The sequence below is a fragment of the Zonotrichia leucophrys genome, chromosome 26 (assembly GCF_028769735.1).
Source record: "Zonotrichia leucophrys gambelii isolate GWCS_2022_RI chromosome 26, RI_Zleu_2.0, whole genome shotgun sequence".
Classification (NCBI taxonomy): domain Eukaryota; kingdom Metazoa; phylum Chordata; class Aves; order Passeriformes; family Passerellidae; genus Zonotrichia; species Zonotrichia leucophrys.
Window position 1 is genome coordinate 6,710,221 of NC_088195.1, and position 20,376 is coordinate 6,730,596.

Genomic DNA, 20,376 nt, shown 5'->3' on the forward strand with positions numbered 1-20,376 from the left:
CACTGTCCTGCACTTTTCTCCACTGCAGCCTAGACTGAAAGAAATCAAAGCAAAACACTAGAATCTTAAAATTACACAAATTTCAAATTAAATTGGACAGAAGGAAAAAAATATTATCAAGGCAGTATGGACTGCCAAAAGCATCCCTGTTTGTTGGCTGTAACCTGGTCCCTTCCAAGTCACACAGGGGCTGTGTGACCTCCTTGCTGACCAGTCACACTCAGAGACACCTGAACTGTGCCCAAATATCTCCCTGAATATTTGCAGCTCAGCTGGAGGTGGTGCTGCAAAGGGAGGATGGGAGAAAGGTCAGTGGTGATGGGAAGGGAGTGGAGTTTATTCCATGGCCTCTGCAGGTGGCTGCAGCATCTTGCCCTGCACAGGGCTGGCACAGGATCAGTCCCTGACGTGAGGCTGGGACTCCACCCTGGGACCTCTGAGGGCTCTGGGAGCAGGCCAGACCCCATGGCAGGGCCATGGCACAGCCCCCTGGCCCTGTGTGTCCCCTGTGGTAGAATCCAGGTAGGAATTTTTCCCTCCTGGAGCCCCCCAGGTGCTGCAGCTCCAGGGAGGAGCAGGGCTCAGGGTGAGCAGGGCACATCCCTCTTGTTCAGCTGTCCTTGCTGGGCCTGAGCTCTGTCCCTCACTGCTCAGGGGCTCCTCGGGAATCACAACCAACTCAGGGGTGCCCAAGGACAGCACGAGCAAGGGGCAGTGGCCACAAACCCCAACAAGAAATTCAACCTCAGCATGAGGAAGAACTTCACTCCTTGGAGGGTGCAGAGCCCTGGAAAGCTGCCCAAGGAGGGCCTGCAGTGTCTCTCTGGAGCCATCCCAAACCCAGCTGGATATACCCCTGTGTCCCTGCTCCAGGTCACCCTGCCTGATCCCCAGAGGTCCCTTGCACCCCAGGCACCCTGGGATTCTGTCACTGCCTTTGCTGGGAGGGTGCAGCTGTCACAGAGCTGCTGGCACTGAGCCTGTTCTGTGCAGCACCTGAGAGTTTGCACTGATGGCACTTTTGGGGGATGCCCCTCGTTTGCCATGGTTAGATCTGGAGTGTCACAGGGATGGCATCTAGTGAGGAGCCAATCTGCAGGGAATGGAAAGGGAACTGAAGGACAATGAGGCACCATGGTGGAATTTCTGAAGCAAGATTTGTCTTTTTTTTAATAAAGAGCTAAATTCTAAAGGAAAATAAGCCCTCTGGTAGCTGGTGCCAGGCAGTTCAGGCAATAGATATCTCCTTTACTAGGAATATTTCCTGTCCTAGAAAAGGCCATGGTTCAGTTCCTGAGCAAGCACCAATTCCAAACCCTTCACAAAGCTGTCTGCACCATCACACACATCTCCCCAAAAGCTGAACACATCTCAGGGGGAGGGAGAACCCTGCACCATTCCAGGCATGGAGGGAGACCTCCAGCTCCTCCCAGAGCTTTTGAATGCTGGTTGGACCTCTGGGAGTTGTGGTGGATGGAGCCCAGCAGGAGTGAAAACTGAAAACCCCTTTTCCTGGCCATGGAGCCCCATGCCCCAGCTCAGGAGGGAAGCCTGGGAAGAAAATGCAGCTCCACCATGGCAGAGCAGCAGGGATGAGCCTCAGGAGAGAGAGGGGAGCTGAGCCATGGCTGAGGGACCAGCACAGCACAAGGGATGGAGGTGCAGGGTTCAGAGCTGGGCCCCAGAGAAGCTGAGGAATGCCATAATTACACACAGTTGTGCAAACTGAGAGCTCTCCACCACCCTGTAGCCAAAGAAACAGGCTCTGCTCTGTGATGAGACACAGGACACTGTTCCCAAGGGAAAAACAGCCCTGCTGAAACTGGTCTAGCTCCTTAGAGGGTATTAATGAGCTCTGCTGATCACACCAGGGGAAGCTCTGGGCTCCTCCTCGGGCAGGTACAGCTCCCCCGGGCAGAGCAGGGGAGAAGGCTCGGGGCACATCCTGCAGCTCTGCTCCCTGGGCCATGAGCACAAAGCCTTCCCCTGGGGGCTGTGGGTCTGGAACAGCAGATTGGACAGCCTGGAGAATGGAGTGGGTCTGGACAAACACCAGGTTGGTTCTCTGGGCATCCCTTCCCTCACAGACTCATCCCTCTGCCTGATTTCATCACCCTCAGCTCTGGGACCTGCAGCTTGGGCTGTGCTTTGAGGATGAGTTCAGGGTGGCCTAAATAACTTTGCTGAGGGAAATCCGGTCTGACAAAGTGACTGTTGTTTGCCGAAGGCATCAATGAGCCTATGGATAAGGGTGACCCGGGACACAAGCATTTTCCTGGGATTCCAGAAGCAAAGACCTTTAGGACAAGCACAGCTCAGAGGGAAAGTCCAAACAGAGCTAAATAATCAACCAGCAGAGAGGAAACAGTAGTGAGATAACAGACTGCTGATAATTCCTGTGATTTTGTCACAGCAGAGGGGAAGACTGGTGATGCAGACATTCAGAAGGATCTGGCAGCACTTGGAGTTTGGGATAAAATGGCAAAGGAGGTTTAGAGGGGTATGAAGTGACACAGGGGAAAAATCCAACACAACTTCATCTATGAGATGAGGAGCTCTGGACCTCGGCTTTACCTCCTTGGCAGTGAAATTTTGGGGTTATGGTGGACATGAAAGGACGTGAGGAACATCAGGGGAAACAGGAGCTCCATGGCAGCAAAGATCTCCAGACATGAGAGGTCAATGCTCTGTGCTGCTGCACAGCCCAGCAGGACCCATCCAAGATAAAGGAGGAGATTCCCAGCACTGGGGAATCTGGGGAATTTCCAGATTCCCAGCACTGGGGAATGGGCCTTGGGAACTTCTTGCTGAAGGAGATTTTATCCTCTGACCGTTTTCCTGGGTTTGAGGGAAACAGGGCAAACCCATAGAGGAGAAAGCCTCTGAGAGATCTTGAATAAAGAGGAAACTCTGTTCAGCTCCAAAGGTTTCTGAGCTGCAAATAAGGCCCCAGGAAGGGGCAAGTGTCAGCGAGGGGGCGAGTGTCAGCCAGGCTCATCCTCTGACTAATCCCCAGGCACTAAATGCCCATCTAGAATTTCTTCAACTTAATAACCAGAGGAATTGCAGACTGGGAGGTTTTATATTCCTTTGCTGTGTAGATCCTAGCTGGGGGTGTTCTTTCACTGCCACGTTCAGTCTAATCCTTTGGAAAACCCCGCTAAGTCCTGTGCTCCAGTGCTATCCTTTGGCAATGAGTTTTGTGAGCGCTGTGCTCGCCGTGCATTAATCACAGAGTTTTTATTGCTCTAGAGGAGCTGCTGATGCTGGGCTGCTATATATAGTCTGTCAGCAATTAGCAGGATGCTTGCAAGGTTATTTAAGTAATTTTTTCCCTTATGCCACAACTAACTGAATTCTCTGTATATATGAAAACACTTGAAAGACAAGCGATTACTGCGAGAAGAAAGAAGAGCAGAGAGCGAGCCCTGCTTGGAGCAGGAGGCTCATTTGACAGAGCTATCTCCTAGAAATGGGATTTTAATCAGGAGCCTTTGATTAAAATCATTGCTCAGGTCATGGCACACCCCTGTGGGCTGGAGGCATGCAGGGCCAGCCCAGCCTCACAACCAGTTCCTCAGGCTGGTGCAGGGATGGATCTCACTGGGAGCAGAGCTTGTACTCGAGGGGTCCTGGATGACATTTCCTGCAGGGAATAGTGCCCGGCAGCCTGAGCAGCGGGCTCATGGCCATGCTGTGGGAAAATCCGGGCTGGGACCTGGCTCTGCTGTGCCTGGGCCCCCCATCCTCCCCTAAGACAATCCCACCAAAGGTAGTGAACCTGTGGCTCCACACCTGCCCTTGGCAGGAGGGGCTGCCCTGTGTAAGGATGGGGGTCTCAGGGCACAGACCAGGGTGGGTCTGGGTGAGGGATGAACCTGAGCACACAGGTGTTGTCTGGCACAGGGCTCCAGCACACGAAAACTGCATCCCCCCATGCCCCAGGCCCCTCTGAGACTGTGAGTGCTCACTGCTGCAGCAAAGCCCAAGAACGAGAAGACCTTGACAGCTCCATTTGAGAATCTAGAAAGGTTGGAAGGAGCAGGGGACCCTCCCAAGCTCTGTTAAGGCCGCACTGCGCCCAGCCGGAGGTGTTTTAATGACTGTTTTGGATCCCCGGAGCCAACCTCCTCCCACTCGGCCCGGGTAATTCGCCTCCTCCGCGGGCTGCAGCGGTTGTTGACGGGCGGATCGCGGCTGGTAGAACAGGTTCTGTGCAGGGAGTTGTCTCCGAAAGCCCGGAGCCGTGCATGGCCCGAGCCGCGGGTCCCGGGCCTGGCAGCGAGGAGGGCACTGCTGGGCAGGGCGGCCCTGGGCCGCTGGCACACAAATCACAGCCCTGCCTGTGCCAGGTAGATAAGGAACCATGTGATGCGGCTGGTGGGAGCAGGCAGGCAGGGTGAAGGTGCACAGGGAAATAACCTTGCAGGGAGTTCCTCCCTCTCCGTCCCTCCCTCCTAGAGCAGAGTCTCCGGGCAGCGCCGAGCCCCGGCTCCCTGGGCCTGGATGCCCGCTCAGCTTCTGGGGCCTCTCTGAACTCCCGGCCAGCAGCGATGTCCTTCAGCAGGAGGAACTGGTCCGATCTCTCCAGGTGAGTGCTGGGGATCAATGCTTAACCCTTTACGGAGGAGTGAGGGTGGCCAAGGGGCTTGGGGAGGATGGGAGGAGGGGGCAGCTGCCCTGGGGGTGTTTGCTGTTTGCAGAGGTGAATGCCAGCCCCACGGAGAGCTCGGCGCTGCTGGAGTTCCTTGTGGCTGGGCAAGATCAGAGGCGGTTTTGTTTCTGCTGCCTGGGGAAGCTGGGCCAGGCACAGGAGAATTACCTGGATAAGCATTCTCGCGCCATGCTGGATACATTTTGGGGCTGGTTTGCCTTTCTTTGGGGAACAGAACAGACCATCTGGGCTGTGCCTCCAGCCTTGCTCTGAGCTGGATGGGGGCGTTTGCCTCCCTCCATGCCCATGCAGCCCCCGGGTGTGAGTCCTGCTCTGCTTGCGGAGTCTGCAGCCCCTCCCGTGCTGAGCCAGCCCTGATTCAGCGGCACTGAGCAATCCCTGAGCAATCCCCGAGCAATCCCCGCAGCACCACCAGCTCCCTCGGCTCCCCAAAGAGTGCTCCAGAGCAGGGGAGGCCCCCGGGCACCCTGGGCTGGGTCAGGCTCTCACACGAGGCTGGAGCGAGGTGGGATCAGCCCTGACCCCCTGCAGACCCCAGGGATGGAAACTCAAAGAGAGCCACACTGTGCCACCATCAGAGCAGGAACCCTGGCCCAAATGGATGCTATGGCTCTGAGACTTAATTGCAAACCTCAGTACCAGATGTAAGAAGGGGAGTCCACAGAATCCCAGACTGGTTTGGGTGGGAAGGACCTTAAAGCACATCCAGTTCCACCTTCCACTGTCCCAGGCTGCTCCAAGCCCTGTCCAGCCTGGCCTTGGGCACTGCCAGGGATCCAGGGGCAGCCACAGCTGCTGTGAGTGCCCTGAGTGCCAGGGCCTGCCCACTCTCAGTGTGAAAAACGTCCTTATTTTAGTTGAGACCCCTCTGCTCAGAGGCCACCAGCTCTCAGCTGCCTCTGGCGTGGGTGGGACAGATCCAGAGGCCCCTCCAGCCCTGTCCTGATCCATCTCCCCTGAGCCAGACCTGCCCCAACCCCAGCCCAGCTGGGTCCTGCACCCCGTGTGCTTCCCAAGCCCGGGAGGCATTTCCTGAGCTCTCCTAAGATGAGGCAGCACTGAAACAGCACAAATGTCAGAAACCTCTGCACTAATCATTGACAGGGCAGGAGAGGACAAGGCAGGGACACTTGCCAAAGATTTTTACTCATCTCTTTCAGCTAAAAAAGGTAAGACAGCGAAAAATAAATCCATCTTTGAAAAGAGGAGAGAAAGATTGGCAGAGTGAATCCATAGCCTGATGGGTGGATCACTTAATTACAAATAACGAGGAGCTGCCTGTGGATAGTGCCAGGTTTTGTGCTACCTCAGAAGGAGCCACGGTAATTCAAGGCAGGAAAATCCTATTTTCACTTGGAAGGAGGCTGTGTAAAATCAAAGAAGTTCCTGGTCGTTGTGAGGATTTAGCTCAGCATTAGTGCTCCGTGCTGTCACTGCTTCAGGGACAGGAGTGCAGAGCACCGGGATCTGTGTCCCCTCCCCGGGAATCTGCAGCTGGGATGTGCCCGGGAGCGCCGGGGCTGTGCGAGCACGGCCGGGCTGTCCCAGCCCAGGGGCTGCTCCCTGGGCTGTCCCAGCCTCGCCATCCCCGTCTGTCCCGGTGCTGAGCGGGCATCAGAGCCCGCCCGGAGCTCCCCAGCCTGGGTCCGATTGCTGCTGGGGCTGTTCGGCTGCGGGGCCAGCGGAGGGAAGGGCAGGGCAACCCTGTCCCCAGCCCGGCCCTGTCCCCAGCCCACACAGCCCTGTCCCCAGCTCGGCCCTGTCCCCAGCCCACACAGCCCTGTCCCCAGCCCCGTCCTGCCCTGTCCCCAGCCCTGTCTCCAGCCCTGCCCTGTCCCCATCCCTGTCCCCAGCCCTGTCCTGCCCTGTCCCTGTCCCCAGCCCTGTCCCCCGCCCTGCCCTCGCCCGCTCCGCGCTCCGCCGCTCCCGCCCGCCCCGGCAGGAGGAGCAGAAGCCGCACCGAGCACTCGCGGGGGGTAAAGCGGATTAATTTATGACCGGCTGGGATTACTGAGTAACTCGGAACCAGCCGCGAGTCCCCGCTCGCAATGCGGCCCTGCCCCTCTGACTTTCACTAAAAGTCAAATTGGTGGCAAAGGCTGAGCTGGGCTGAGCTCCTGGCACGGACCTGGGCAGGGAGGCTCCCCTGGGTGCCCTGCAGTGTTTGTGGCTGATTGAGGGCTCGTGCTGGGGGAGAACCAGGCTCTGAAAAGCTCCATCAGCCAATAAAAATATTTTCCAGCACATTTCATACACCAGCACAGAGGGTGGGCAGCTTTGGCACAGAGAAAGGATGGCAGAGCTGGTGTTTTCTGGACAACTTTTTATTCCGAGTGGCATTTTATTAAAACAAAACAAAAACCAAAACTAATAAAACCCAACCCACATTGTACAAAATAAAATGCTCAAAGATGATTCCAAACCTCATCTTTTTGTCTCAGTCTGTGATTATAAACAATTCCCAGTCCAGGCACATGCAGGGGAGCGGAGCCCTGCCAGCCCCAGCCCCAGGCAGAGCCTCTCAGCAGTTGCCTTCAGCCTCTGAGACTTTTGCATCTGAGGCTTTTTGCTCTATAAAAATTAAATTGCCATCACCACATCTTGGTTTTGGCCTAAAATCTTGTGCCATAGTGGTTACCCTTCCAGTTTGTGTGGTTGAGGTCTGTGTGGTAGCTCAAGGGTCCTGGTCTGGCTGAGCTACAGGTTCAATATCCTTCCCCTGCAAGGTTTGCTTAATGTAGGGACTCCTTTGAAATGAGTGCTCCCTCCAGCAGGAGAAAATGGGAGCTGGGAAGTCAAGTGCTTGCTTTGGGAAGGGCCTGCATCAGCTGGGTGGAGTGAGAGCCCTTTGGGGCTCTTGGCTCATGCTGGCCTTGCTCTCCTCCAGCAAGGTGACTTCTGCCAGCCCTTGGCCTTGCCCAGGGTGTTCCTTTATTATCTGGCACCAGAGCTTCAGGGTGCCCATGCAGGACACAGCCCCCCCATGTCCTTGTGTTTCCTCCCAAACAGCCTGGCCAGGCAGAGGACCCTGGAGGATGAGGAAGAGCAGCAAAGAGAGCGCCGGCGAAGGCACCGGAACCTGCTGTCATCCACCTCCACGGAGGAGGAACCTGCCAGCCCTGCCAAGGACACCAGCCCAGCCTCCAGCAGGTCTGTGGGGCCCTGCTGGTACTGGCCAGGCTCCTGACCCCGGGCCCTGGCAGCTGCTGAGGGAGGGCTGAGCTGTGGGCAGAGCTTGGGAGGAGGGATGGGCATAAGGGGAGCACAAGGGGGACACAAGGGGGGCACCTCGGGTGGGCTCCCCATGGCACAGGGACTGGGGAGGGCTGGTGCCAGGGCTGAGCTCAGGGTGGGGCTGCAGGGGGATCTGCAGCAGGTGAGGGGTGCCCAGCTGTGCAGGGCAGCAGAGCAGGCAGAGCCTGGCTGGCTGTGCTGCCCCTCTGGACCTCACAGTGACGCTGTGGCTCCTTTGCTGACGTGGGGATCTGAGCCAAGGGCTTTCCACTGGTGCTGCCAAAGTCCCTGGCTGCAGGGAGCTGGGGTTTGGAGGTACTCTGGGACCAGGCTGCCCTTACACAACCTGACCTACTCTCTAAATTGGTCCTGGGAGTGTCCAGTGTTTATGTGGTTTGTGTCCACAGTGACACTCCCACTCCAGAGGTGTTCCTGTGTTTCACAGGATGGAGTTGGGACACTTGGGCTGCATATGGGGAATTACTAAAATGAACCAGCTGGGAAGGACAAGGTGCTGACACAGGCTGGCCATGTGGTGATTGCAATTCAGGAGGAGGGCAGATGTTATCCCATCTCCTCCCCAGTGCTGGAAGTGTGCAGACACAGCCTGCCAGGTGTCCTACTGCCCCTTCCCAGGCCTTGTGCCTGTTTGTCTGGGGGAAGGAGGGGAAACAGCTTTTCACAGGTTGTGGGACTGTGGGTGGACCTGCCAGAACAGATTGGCTTCCAACCAACACTTCCCACTTTAAGTTGCTGGGATTTTTCCTAGTCCAGTGAAGAGTCACAGCCGCACTTTTTATCCAGCAGCAGACCCAGACTGCCCTAAGCCTGGATCTCCTTGGCACAGGATTGGTGGGTCCTGGTGTCCTGGGATGAGGCTGCAGAAATGCTTCATCTCTATGACAGAAAGGAAAAAAAATAATTTTAATGCAAACTTTTTCTCAGACAGCCGAGCTGGGGTGATGGGGATGAGAGTGGCTGCAAGCCCTGGTCTGCAGGGAGGATTCCAGGATTTTTATGTCCCTCTCCAGAGCCTTTTGCCTCACTTGCAGCATGAAATGCACCCCTCTAGGCCCAGTGCTGAAGTTCTCATCCCATGTTGTCCCTGTCCCTAGACCTTCATCCCTGGTGAAGCCGCAGTCCCCGGAGGATGGGGAGGAGCGAAAGCTCTCAGAGGCGCTGAAGACACAGGAAGGGAGAAGGACGAGGTGCCTCCCACCCGTGTCCGAAAAGCTGCGGCAGGAGAAGGAGCAGAAGGAGGCGGGGGCGGCCGAGAGCTGCCCGCAGACAGAGGCACAGCCCCGCGGGAGGCAGCAGAGCGGCCGCGCTGCAGAGGAGGCGCCCGGGGGCAGGGGGGACCCGGCCCGGGACAGGAACCCGGAGCCAGCCCCCGAGAAGAAGGTGGTGCTGAGGGCACGGCTCCAGGACACAGAGCAGGGAGTGCAGGCTGCTCGGGGGGAGCAGAGGAAGGAGGCAAAGGAGCCACCAGAGGTGGGGAGCTGCCGGCTGCGGGAGGTGAAGATCCTCACCAGGGTGGGGAACCGCAGCGCAGAAGAGAAAACCTCAGCGGTGGCCTCATCTCCAGAGCAGCAGGTAAGCAGGAATGGATGGGGCACCAGGCCTCGGGGGGGAGAGCTTCTCACCTCTCCTGGGTGCTGGGAGAAGCAGAGAAAGACACAGCCCAAAAGTACCAGCAGGGAAAGGGGACCTGATGGATTTTGAGGAAGGATTTTCGGAGAGCTGCAAAGCACGACGTGGTGGACAGGGTCCCACCACCTCCTTCCCCTCCCTGATCTGTGCTGTCCTGATCACCTTCTCCAGCAAGGCCCACTGATTGCCATCATGGGGACACTGAAGGGCTGTTGGGGACTCTGTATGTCCAACGGAGACAGGAAAGGTTTGGAGGGTTTTGACCTCAAACTCTGGCCTCCAGCCCAGTTCCTGCCCTGACTGTCCCACTCCTGCACCTCAGCCCTCTCTGCAGGCTCTGCAGAGATGCATCTGAGGTCTCCTTTTTCCTCAGCAGCCATCCAGGAACCCCTCAAAGCAGGTAATCCAGCTGTCCCCTCCCCAAGATGAAGCTGAAGAAAAGCCAGAGCCTTCTCCAACCCACGTCACCTCCATCCGACGGGCCAGCCCCAGAACTGTCTCCTTCAGGGTAAGAGCTGGAGCAGGTGGGGAGGGGATTCCAGTGAGGCAGAGGAGGATAGGGGGAAGGAAGGATTGCTGTGGCCTCTGGATTATGTGGGCAGAACCTGTTCCCAGAAGTGTGCTCAAAACTTCCCCTTGGTCAGGGCACTGCAGTCCTGCTTCCCTCTTCCCCTTGTTTTCCTTCCCCATGAGGATGAACCTGTCCAGTTCATCTACCTTGTGCTGGCCAGAAAACTTATGGGAAGTGATGACAAAACAGGGAACTCATTGTCCTCAGAATTTCCAGAGCCACAGGAATTGCCATCCCCCTTCCAGCCTTTCCAGTCTTATGTGAAAGCACAGGATAAAAATAGCATCCATCCTCCCTCTCATCCCATGTTACAGTCTGAGAATATATTTCATTTCAAAAGAGATCTCTGGAATGAAGTGATTGGAGAGGCTGGGAAAGCCTAGAACTGTCAAGATCATCCCTGCTGTGAGTCAGGACTGACTGGCTACACTTGATTGACTTCCATGAGGCTTTACTGGAAATAAAACTGTTATCACCATAAAGTGTCTATGGTCTGGGGAGCTTTGATATGAGATAAGCTCTGGTGTGGGTGCAAATGGAGCTTTCCTGGGGGAGATCAGTGAGATAGTGTCTCCCATGCTTATCTTGGATAAGCAAAGTTCACTGCAGGATCTCCTCTCCTTTTCTCTTCCAGATCATCTCCAAGAAGCAGAAAGAAGAGAGCCAAAGCCCTCTCACAAGAAGGTCAGCACCTCTTGTCGTGTTGCTTTGGTCCTGCTGGGCAGGAATGGCCATGCTCTGTTTTCTAAGGCAGGAGGAGGTGCTGGGTCCCCAGCCCTGTGGAGTGGCAGGGGACAGGACAATGTCCAAGTGCAGCTTGCATCTGAATGAGATCCTGGAACCACAGCATGGTTTGGGTTCCAAGGGACCCTGCAGATCTCATTCCAGCCCCTGCCATGGGCAGGAACATCCTCCACTGTGCCAGGTTGCTCCAATATCCCCCAGCAAGCCCCCACTTCTCTGGGGTCATGGAGCTCCGTGTTGGTGCTTGTGTGCACAGGTCCCATCCATGGGGACATCAAAGCAGCTCCATGACAGCCTGACCTGGCTTTGGTGACCAGATCAGGGGCAGGTGTGTGCAGAGCCACACTGACATTGGGGGTGATGCATTCAGGGCTGGCAGGGCTGAACCCAGGGCAGGCTGAGGAGCTCTGAGGTGTTTTGGTGTTGAGTGTGGCCCTGGAAAGGCAGTGACGCCCAGAAAGCTCAGTGACCAGCAGGACTGGGCTGCCTGGTGCACCTGACAGATGCAGGAGTGCTGGGTGGGATCGGGCCTTCTCCTGCCAAGTGCTGCCTCAGGACCATGGGCTGATCCCAGGACATCCTGGGGGGCTGTTTCAACTCTTCCCTCTTGTTCCCCAGTGCGAGTCTGAGGATCCCAGGCAGCAACAGCACCATTGGGGAGAAGCTGGAAAAGTACAACTCAGCTGTGCAGGTACTGAGGGCCCTCAGCAGAGCCAGGAGGGGATGGGGAGACAGAGAGGGGTGGCCTGGAGCCCAGTGGGGAGGCGAGGGCCTGAGCTGCACCAAGTACAGAGCTGATGGGGGTGAAGGAGGTGGAAAGGCAGGAAAAGGGATTGGCCTCAGGGTTTTAGGAGCAGGGACCCTTGGAGGGGTCTGGGGATGCTGCATGGCCCTGCAGGGAGGAGATGTGCTGTGGAGAGGCTCTGGGGGTGCTGTGGTCCGTTGAGGGGAGCAGTGCACAAGGCTGTGAGCTGGGGCTGGCCAGCAGGACCGGACCCCAAGGGCTCAGGGTATGAGCCAGAAGCTGCACTTTCCTTTTCACCGCGGCATGCAGCACAGCCCCGCTGACGCCCCTCTCTCTCTCTCGCAGCGCTCGGAGGGGGTGAAATCCTCCGTGCCGTCCCAGAAGAACCGCCTGCTCTCCTCGGAGGGGGTGGCGAGCAAGCGCAACTTCTTCGAGCGCAGCGCTCCGGGCAAGGCCGAGCCGGCGGCTCCCAGGAAGGTGAGGCCGGAGGGGGCCCGGAGCGCTCTGTGAGGGGCGGGCTCCGCTCTGGAGCGAATTTCCCCTCTCCCGATAACAGGCTGGGCCTGGCAGGCTGTGGCAGGGATGGGGGAGCCGGTGCTGCCCCGGCGCTGTGTGGGTTCCTGCCGAGCGCTGGAATCTGGGGAGCTGGGATGGAGCCAGTGTGTGGGCTGGGCCCTGCGGACCGGGCCGGGTTACATTCGTGCAGGGAGAGCCGCTGCTGTAACCCCGGTGTCCCTCTCTGTGCCACAGGACAGCCTCAAGATCCCAGGGTCGGTGACATCCCGCATTAATCTGTGGATCAGCCGAGCTCAGGAGCCTGCCAAGGAGGAGAATGGCAAGGTAGCAGCTTGTGTCAGCCTCAAGTGAGAGCCCTGGGAGCAGGCAGGCTCACAGGACATGGTGCTGTGCCTTGGGGTGGGGTTGAAGGGTGGATGAACCCTTGGCTGAACCTCTTAAAGGATTTGGGAGCAGTTTAGCCAGGTTTGGAGGTGTCAGAGCTGCAGGACCACCACAATGAGATATCAGGGCTCTCCTTGTTGCTACATCCTGACTGTGAGCCCAAAATTCCCAGGACAGCTGATTCCAGCCCTTGAGGTTGAGGAGGGAGAGGAGCCAGCTGGGTGCATATCCCAGGACATGCAGGGGTACCTGACCCTGCCCCCAGCATGATCCTGACCCAGGACACCTGACCTTGCCCCCAGCAGGATCCCATCTCTGCCATCCATCTCCTCTGTCTGGATGAGCAGCTCTGCCTGGGCCAGTGGGAGAGGAGCTGTGTGCTCAGCCCCTCAGCTCTGAGGGGCTTGAGGGGTCTGGAGTCATCTGCACCCCCACTTGAAACCAGCCCCCCAAAATGAGGGGGTCTCATGGCTGTGGGTGCCAAGTGCCCAGCCAAGGGGACTCAGAGGTCACCACTTGGCCATGTGCAGGAGAGGGACAAGAGAGCCTTTGGTTGTTTGGTGTTCCTGGGCAGGGCTCACTGCTCACAGCAGGGAGGGCTTTGGCCCCTGCTCGTGGCAGCCCAGGAGGGGCAGCTCCAGCCCAGCCCTGCAGCCAGGCTGGGCTGGGAGATCAGCACTGCCCAGACGTGTCTGTGCCAGCAAAGGGTTTCTCCTGGGGTGACTCCTGGGGAACGCCTGCAGCTCCTTGGTCAGTTCTCCTTCAGTAGCACCTGCTCCACTTCTGTGGCTGGAGCTGCACTTGGCTCTGAGGGTCTCCCAGGTGCAGGAAGGATCCCAAAGCTGGCTGGTTTTACCTGGACAGTGTGTGCTTCAAGGTCTAGGTACAGTCACACCAAGGCAATGCTGCACACGATGCTTGGGGAAAACATCTCCTGTCACTTCTGACTCTCCTGTTTGCAGGAAATCCGGAGAATCAACAGCCTGGCAAAGCGAGATGTCTGGATAAAGCAGCCGGGGGACACCTCTGGAGACACCAAGGTAATTGTGGAACTGCTCTCTGGAACCTGGTGCATCATCTGAGGCAGAGCCAGGATATACAGGGAGAGGTGATGTGGGGGAATCAGGACCCTGTGACTTTAGGAAGTCAGCAGGAGGGGACAACTGGAGGCATCTGTGAGGGAGAGGAGGACTCTGGTCTGGGGGGAGAAGGAAAGTGGCTGTCATGGGGTTTAGGGGATTGCTGCCTGCCCCATCCCCTGCTGGTCTCACCCACTGTCCTGGTTAAAGCAGCTGCTCTGGGGGGGTTGCAGCCTCAGGCACAGCCTCAGTGGTTCCCACTTTGTTTTGCAGTTGCAGTAACACCAGCTGTGCTATCAGACCATCTGGGAAAAACTGGTTTGCTCCAAAGATCAAAGCCCAGCCCTACCCAACCGTCCAGCAGCCACTGCCACGAGTCCCCTGTGCCATGTGTGGGTGCAGCCCAGGGCATGGGGTCCTTGTGGGATGGGAAGGAGGAAGCCTGGAAGAGTCTCCCTGTGCCCCCAGTCCCCATCACTGCCTGTCTGTGGGTCTGTCCAGGCCTGCAGGCTCCCCACAGATGCTGAAGGCAAACTCCTGCCTTGTTTGCCCAGCACATTTTGCTGTTCTGTTCCTGATCTCTGCCTGTGCCCCAGAGCTGCCCTGGCCAAGGGGATCCCCACAGGGCTCCCTGGCAGCTGGAGGATGTCAGAACCTGCCTGGCTGAGGGAGCTCCAGCTGCACATCCATGGACCACGTCTGTCCCTGCTGCCTGGGGCAGGCACTGTCACCCTGCCAGGCTGTCCCTGCCACAGGGGCACAACCAGAGGCTCATGAAGCCACACGAGTGCTCGGAGATGTCCCATGGAATGAGGGGGGACTTGGCCCTGGTGTTTCCCTCCACACACAGCTGAACCAGAGACTTGTCCTTGTCCCTGCCACCCCCTGCCCCTGCAAGCACTGACCTTCCACTACCCAGGGGAGCTGAGCTGGCCCTGGCCATGGCCACAGACCTGTCTGGGGGATTTCATGGAGCTGAGTGCCCCGGGCTGGGCCCCATTTCCCTCTTGCCTTTCCTCCTGAGCCCTTTGCTGTGCAGCCCCTGATCCTGCATTCCCGTGGCTGCTGAGCCCACCCAGCAGGGATGGGGGATGCTCTCTCGAGGCCTTTAGGGTGCCATGGGCAAAGGACTCAAATTCTCTTATTGGGGCCATTCTTTGGGTTTGGGTTGTGCCTTGAACAACCACTGTGGTGACAAATTCAGCGTGGGAATCTACTGCTGCCCCTGGAGCTGATCCTGCTTGTTAGGCTTGGGAAAGGACTCTGCTTTTTTTGTTTTCTAATAAAAGTTGCTCTTTCTAAAACACTCCTGGTCACCTACTGCTGGTCTGGGACTGGGAACTGTTCCCTTCTCCCGACAAGGGGAAAATAAGGAAAACCCCGAATCCAATGTGTCCTGGGGGGTTAAAAGCAGACTCTTCCCTTGTGATTGCAGCATCCCGCGGTGGGAGCAGGGCTGCGGGAGCCGGGCCGGAGTGCGGGCAGGGGCTGCTCCTGTGCTGGTGACAGCGCTGCCTTATCAGCGTCCCGGCTGTGGTGACAGCTGGGCTGGCTTGTGTCAGCCCCTCGGGCACTCACGTATCTCGCTCCGGAGGGTTTAAAATAGCAAATCTCTGAGGCCACACAATAGCTTGGGCTTATATGGGCTCCTGGGGGTGAAGGGGGAGCGGCGGAGGGGGCCAGGGCCGCGGCTGCCGAAATAGCAGCTCACAAGTGTTGCATTCCTCGCTGGGCGCCGGGCACATTCCTGCGGCGCTGCCCGCCCCGGGGTGGGCGCTGCAGCCCCTTAAAGCCTCCTGGCCCAAAGAGCCTTGCCCAGACCCCGCGGCTCCCCGCGCTCCCGCAGCTCCGGTGCCCAGGTACGGCTGGGGCGGCGCCCGGCCCGCGGGGGGATTGGTCCCAGGATGGGGTCCGGGATGGGGTCCAGGATGGGCTCGGGATCGGCCCAGGATGGGCTCGGGATGGGATCCGGGATGGGATCAGGGATGGGCCCGAGGTGGGGTCCAGGATGGGATCCGGGATGGGGTCCGGGATGGGCTCGGGATCGGCCCGGGATGGGATCCGGGATGGGCCCCGAGGTGGGGTCCAGGATGGGCTCCGGGATGGGCTCCGGGACGGGCTCCGGACTCGGGGTATCACCGCCTGCCCCTCGGGGGATCTGGTCCGGGATGGGATCCAGGATTGGCTCCGGGATGGGCCCCGGGATGGGCTCGGGATCGGAGTGTCTCCGGCCGCCCCTCGGGGGAATCGGCTCCGGTCTTGGCTCCGGGATGGGCTCCAGGATGGGATCCGGGATGGGCCCTGGAATCGGAGTGTCTCTGGCCGCCCCTCGGGGGAATCGGGATGGGCTCCGGGACGGGCTCTGGGCTCGGGGTGTCCCAGCCACACTCTCGGGTGTTTTATGACGTGCAGGCATTCCCATGCACAAAGCATCTGCAGCCTCTCCAGCGGGTTGTGTTTGCCATTTCTGTTTTGGACTGCGCTGGTGGGTGCCCAGGTGCCTCAGAGGGGTTTTGGCTGCCCTGGGAAATCTCCCGGATCCCATTCCTGTGTCTGCAGTGACAGCAGGGATGGGATGCCCACGGGCAGCCTGGCCCTGGCTCTGTGGCAGCCCAGGGGTGGGTTGGGATGGGATGGCATGGGATGGGATGGGATGGGATGGCATGGGATGGCATGGGATGCTCCTGTGCCTGGTCTGACCCTGCCAATGAGACGTGGATCAGGGACATAACCCATTCCTGGGAAAGGAGAGCTCCATGTCTGGGCAGCCTGGAGGAAAGCAGAGACTCAGAACTGTGGAGAATTAACTCAGCATCAGAGCTGTGAGCAGCCAGCCCTGAGCTAAAGGACAGGGGGATTTCAAGGAGTGTGAGGTATATCTGGATTGTTTAATACACAGCAAATTCTTGGAGATTTTTTCTAGTCAGTGCAATATTTCCTCTTCATCTCTGTAATATCTGCTGGGTTCTCCTAATTCTACCAAATCAAGATTTCCAAGTTTTAATGAAAAGGTTTATGTGTTTCTGTGCAGAGGATGCATAAATATTTCCTTGGGCCACTTTCTCTTTTGTGTACCCTCTTAACAGTGCCGGACTTGTTGCTGTTCCCTCAGCTCTGTGGGATCTAATGGTGTCTGAGGGAGGAGGGCAGTGAGAATGTAGGAAGAGGCTTGGGGACTGGGAACCCTCTTCTCCCGTGCCATGAAATGATTGTGTGGAGCTCAGATTTGGCCACACTTGGGACATCAGGACCATGCTGAGCCTGGGGAAAAAGCAGGAATTGCTGTTGGTGGGAAGCAGGGATCCTGGGGATGGTGCTGGAGCCAAGCCCCAGACCCATCCCAGAAAGGGGAACAGTGGTGGCAGGAGCAGGCGGTGATGCCGAGGCAGAGGGAGCCGAGTTCTGCCTTTGTTTGTCTCCAAAAAGCTCCTTGTGGGGAACAGTGAGATTAGAGACCCTCTGGAGCCGTGGGTATGCCAAGGTTCCCCTCCTGGAATGCCCCTTTGCCATGCCTGAGCATTCCAGCCCTGGCTCCAGCATCCTGAATAAGCCTGAGGCCTGGCCTCCCCATCCCGGGTAATGAATGCCTGACAGATGCAAACAGGAGCAGTTGCTCTCAGACTCTGGGTAGCAGCAGCAGGGAAGCCTTGCTGCTCTGGGAACAGGTGCTTCAGCACATGGAAGTTATTTCTGAGCTGCCTTGCATCGTCCTGTGGCATCTCAGCCCTGCTGAGGGCTGGCACGAGCAGGGGACAGGGCTGGGCTGGGGCTCTGGGCTGAGCTCAGGATGGGGCTCTGGGCTGGGCTCAGGATGGGGCTCTGGGCTGGGCTGGGGCTCTGGGCTGCTCCAGGATGTCCAGGGATGGGGCTGGTGGGTGCAGATCTCCAAGTGCAGTGCTGGGTGAAGGTCAGATAAGGTGAGATAATGAGCAAAGTCCTCCTGAGCACAGATGGGAGGGAGACAGATGTGCTGGGAGGATGAAAAGTTGTTTCTGCAGATGTTTTAGCCCTGAAATGAGGGCTAAGTTACTAAACGAGGCTGTAAATTATTCCTTTTAGCTAACAGGGGGAGAATGCACCTGCTGAGGCCAGGCGGCCCCTTTCCCAGCAGTTCTGCACTTTCAGGGCTGGGCTGGGAGGGTTTGCTGAGGGCTTGTGCTGTGCCTGGTGCAGGGCTGGAAATCTGAGCGAAGGGGTCATCCCTGGGCTAAGAATAGTCAGGAAGCAAAACAAGCTGAACACTGCAATGGGTGATTTTCCTGTGCCCTGAGCAAACACAGCCCCTGAGAGGGCTGGGCCAGGGGGCTGAGTGCCCTGGACATGCTCCTGACAGAGTTATCAGTGTCACAGAGGTGGTGTCCAACCTCCTGCCTCCAGTTTGGGGCATGCTGTGATCCCAGGACAGGGCGGGGGGGGGGGGGGCAGGCACCTTATCTCTGCTGAGATAACGCTGTCGCAGCCTAGCTGGGGACAGCTGGCAGCTCCAAGGGCTTTGGAGAGAGGCAGCATCTCTGTGCCCCTGTTCTGTGCTGAGGGACAGGCTGTGCCAGCCCTTATCTCCCTTCTAACCCTCACTTTTTCCAATCTGCCTCCACCTCTGCCAGAGAACCGGGGATGTCAGACACAGAGGAGGTCACCGAGGAGTATGAGCAGTAAGTGGGGTGGTTTTAACCCCTTTCTCTTTCTCCCTGTTCCCATTTCCCACTGCAGCATTGCTTGGGGGTGCTCTCATTGTTACCCAGCATCCACCATGGACCCCCAGCCTGAGCCCCCCTGCCCTGGCAGTGCCTGACCCCAGCAGGGGCAGTTTGTGTGGGGAGCTGGATCCTCCCCACGGGCAGGACAAGGATGATTGCTGAATTAACACACACAGTTTGCGTGGGGAGCTGTACCCACAGCCACGAGCAGGACAAGGATGATTGCTGTATTAAAAATGCTGCAGTCTCAATGTGTGGGACAGAGATGGGAAAACCCAAGAGTCAGTGGGGAAATGGGAAACTCAATCTGCTGCTGCTGGGGTCCTGCTGCCACATGCAAAGCATCACTCTCCAAGATTTGAGAGCAGCTTCTGCTGATGGAGGCACATCCTGGAGAGATGGGGCTGGGTTACAGGGCTGAGCTCCAACACAGCTCGCACTGCTCATCCACCTGCAGGGAAAGGACCTGAACCCTCTGGGGTTTCAGTGCCACACCAGACTCATGTGTTTCTGGTAACCATTACAGATAGTGTAATGGCTGCCAGACATATTAATTATTTTATCATTTACCAGGAACTAGTATTTAAATTCAGTTTTATGCATCCATTTTTTGTAACCTTGACTTTTTTTTGGTCAAATAATTAAACCATATATTCCTACATTATCCAAATAATTTGTCATCAATACACTTTCAATTAACCTTCCTTTCTATTTCCTAGTATCAAAACCAATAACCAACTGTCATCATCACTCCACAACCACCCCCAAACAAACATAGAATTAACCCCAGAACTAACCCCCCCAAAAAACCAAACAAAAATACAAACCATGATGATAAATCATCAAGCAATCACCCACCAAATTTCACGTTCTTGTAGCTTATAAAAAGCATGACACTGAAGATGTCAAGATGGCTGTCACACACCCAAGGACAAAAGACTCAGTCCTAACCTAACCCTGGGACAGGCTGTGCATCTCCCCCACGGCCAGGGAAGGACTTGGGGGCAAAGGTGGGATGTGAGATTCCCATGTCTGGGATTACAGGTCAAGGTCATTCATCTTCTCATGCTGCAAAATGGGGGAGTGCCCTGACCACTGTCAAAGTGCCGGCCCAGACCTTCAGGCCCTGCTCTCCACAGCCTGCAGGGTGACCTGGGCCTTGTCCCTGTCCCCAGTGCCACCTGCCAGCCCCCCGGCAGCCACGGCCTGTGCTGTGGGACAGGGGAGCCTTGAGGAGCCCCAAACTCACCTCAGCCTCACTGATGGCCCTGTTCCAGCAGCTCAATGTGACTCTAAATTCCTGTTGTGCTTTGCAGGGAGCAGGAAGGTAAGAGGACATGGAGCACCTGCAGCTGCCCTGAGGCCAAAAACTGATCAGAGAAACTCCAATAACCTGAGGCTTCTTTCCCTTCTCTCTGTCTGTGCCCTGTGTGCTCTCTGAAGAGGAGTGTGTGGAGGAAGGTAGGAGCTGCACCTGCAAGGACCAAGAGCCAAAGGAGAGGGCTTCAGTGTTTTGCTGGGGGTTGGGATCATCTCCTGGGCTGCAATGGGAAAACCATGTCCAGGAAAGGCTGATGTGACCATGTTTGAGATGCCTGCACCTGAAACATCAGTAGGATCAAACCAGTCTGAATTTTCTCAGGATCTCTTTTGTCAGTGCCTCAAAGCAGGGCTGGCAATGCTGGACATGGCTGTGGGCTGAGGGGCGATCCCAATATCCCAACAGGAGCTGGAGCCTCTGCTGAGCGTGTGCCAGCCTTGCCAAGCTCAAACTGGCACTGCCTTGACCTGATGGGGACACAACCCAGCATGGGAGCTGGGCCGGGCTGGGCTGGGCTGGGCTGGGCTGGGCTGAGCTGAGCTGAGCTGAGCTGAGCTGGGTCGGGCTGGGCTGAGCTGGGCCGGGCTGGGCCAGGTTGAGCTGAGCTGAGTTAGGCCAGGCTGGGCCAGGCTGGGCTGGGCTGGGCTGAAAGGTGATCCCAACATCCCAACGGGAGCTGGAGCTCTGCTGAGTGTGTGACAGCCTTGCCAAGCTCAAACTGCCACTGCCTAGGACTGATGGGGACACGGGAGCTGAGCTG

General features: G+C 57.4%; 1 protein-coding gene across 3 annotated transcripts; it reads left to right on the top strand.

The window, feature by feature from the left end:
- Positions 1-4,190: 4,190 nt before the first annotated feature.
- LAD1 (ladinin 1) lies at positions 4,191-14,902 on the top strand. Of its 3 annotated transcripts, XM_064732990.1 has the most exons (11): positions 4,191-4,352; positions 4,462-4,591; positions 7,685-7,825; positions 9,025-9,502; positions 9,933-10,067; positions 10,765-10,814; positions 11,493-11,565; positions 11,965-12,096; positions 12,370-12,459; positions 13,482-13,559; positions 13,872-14,902. In XM_064732990.1, the coding sequence occupies exons 2-11, from the start codon at positions 4,554-4,556 to the stop codon at positions 13,878-13,880; spliced, it is 1,224 nt and encodes a 407-aa protein (XP_064589060.1). In that variant the 5' UTR covers positions 4,191-4,352; positions 4,462-4,553; the 3' UTR covers positions 13,881-14,902. The 3 variants fall into 3 exon arrangements, with proteins under 3 accessions (XP_064589060.1, XP_064589059.1, XP_064589062.1); XM_064732989.1 differs by having other exon boundaries at positions 4,191-4,591; XM_064732992.1 differs by having other exon boundaries at positions 4,191-4,591; positions 9,936-10,067.
- The last annotated feature ends 5,474 nt before the right edge of the window (positions 14,903-20,376 follow it).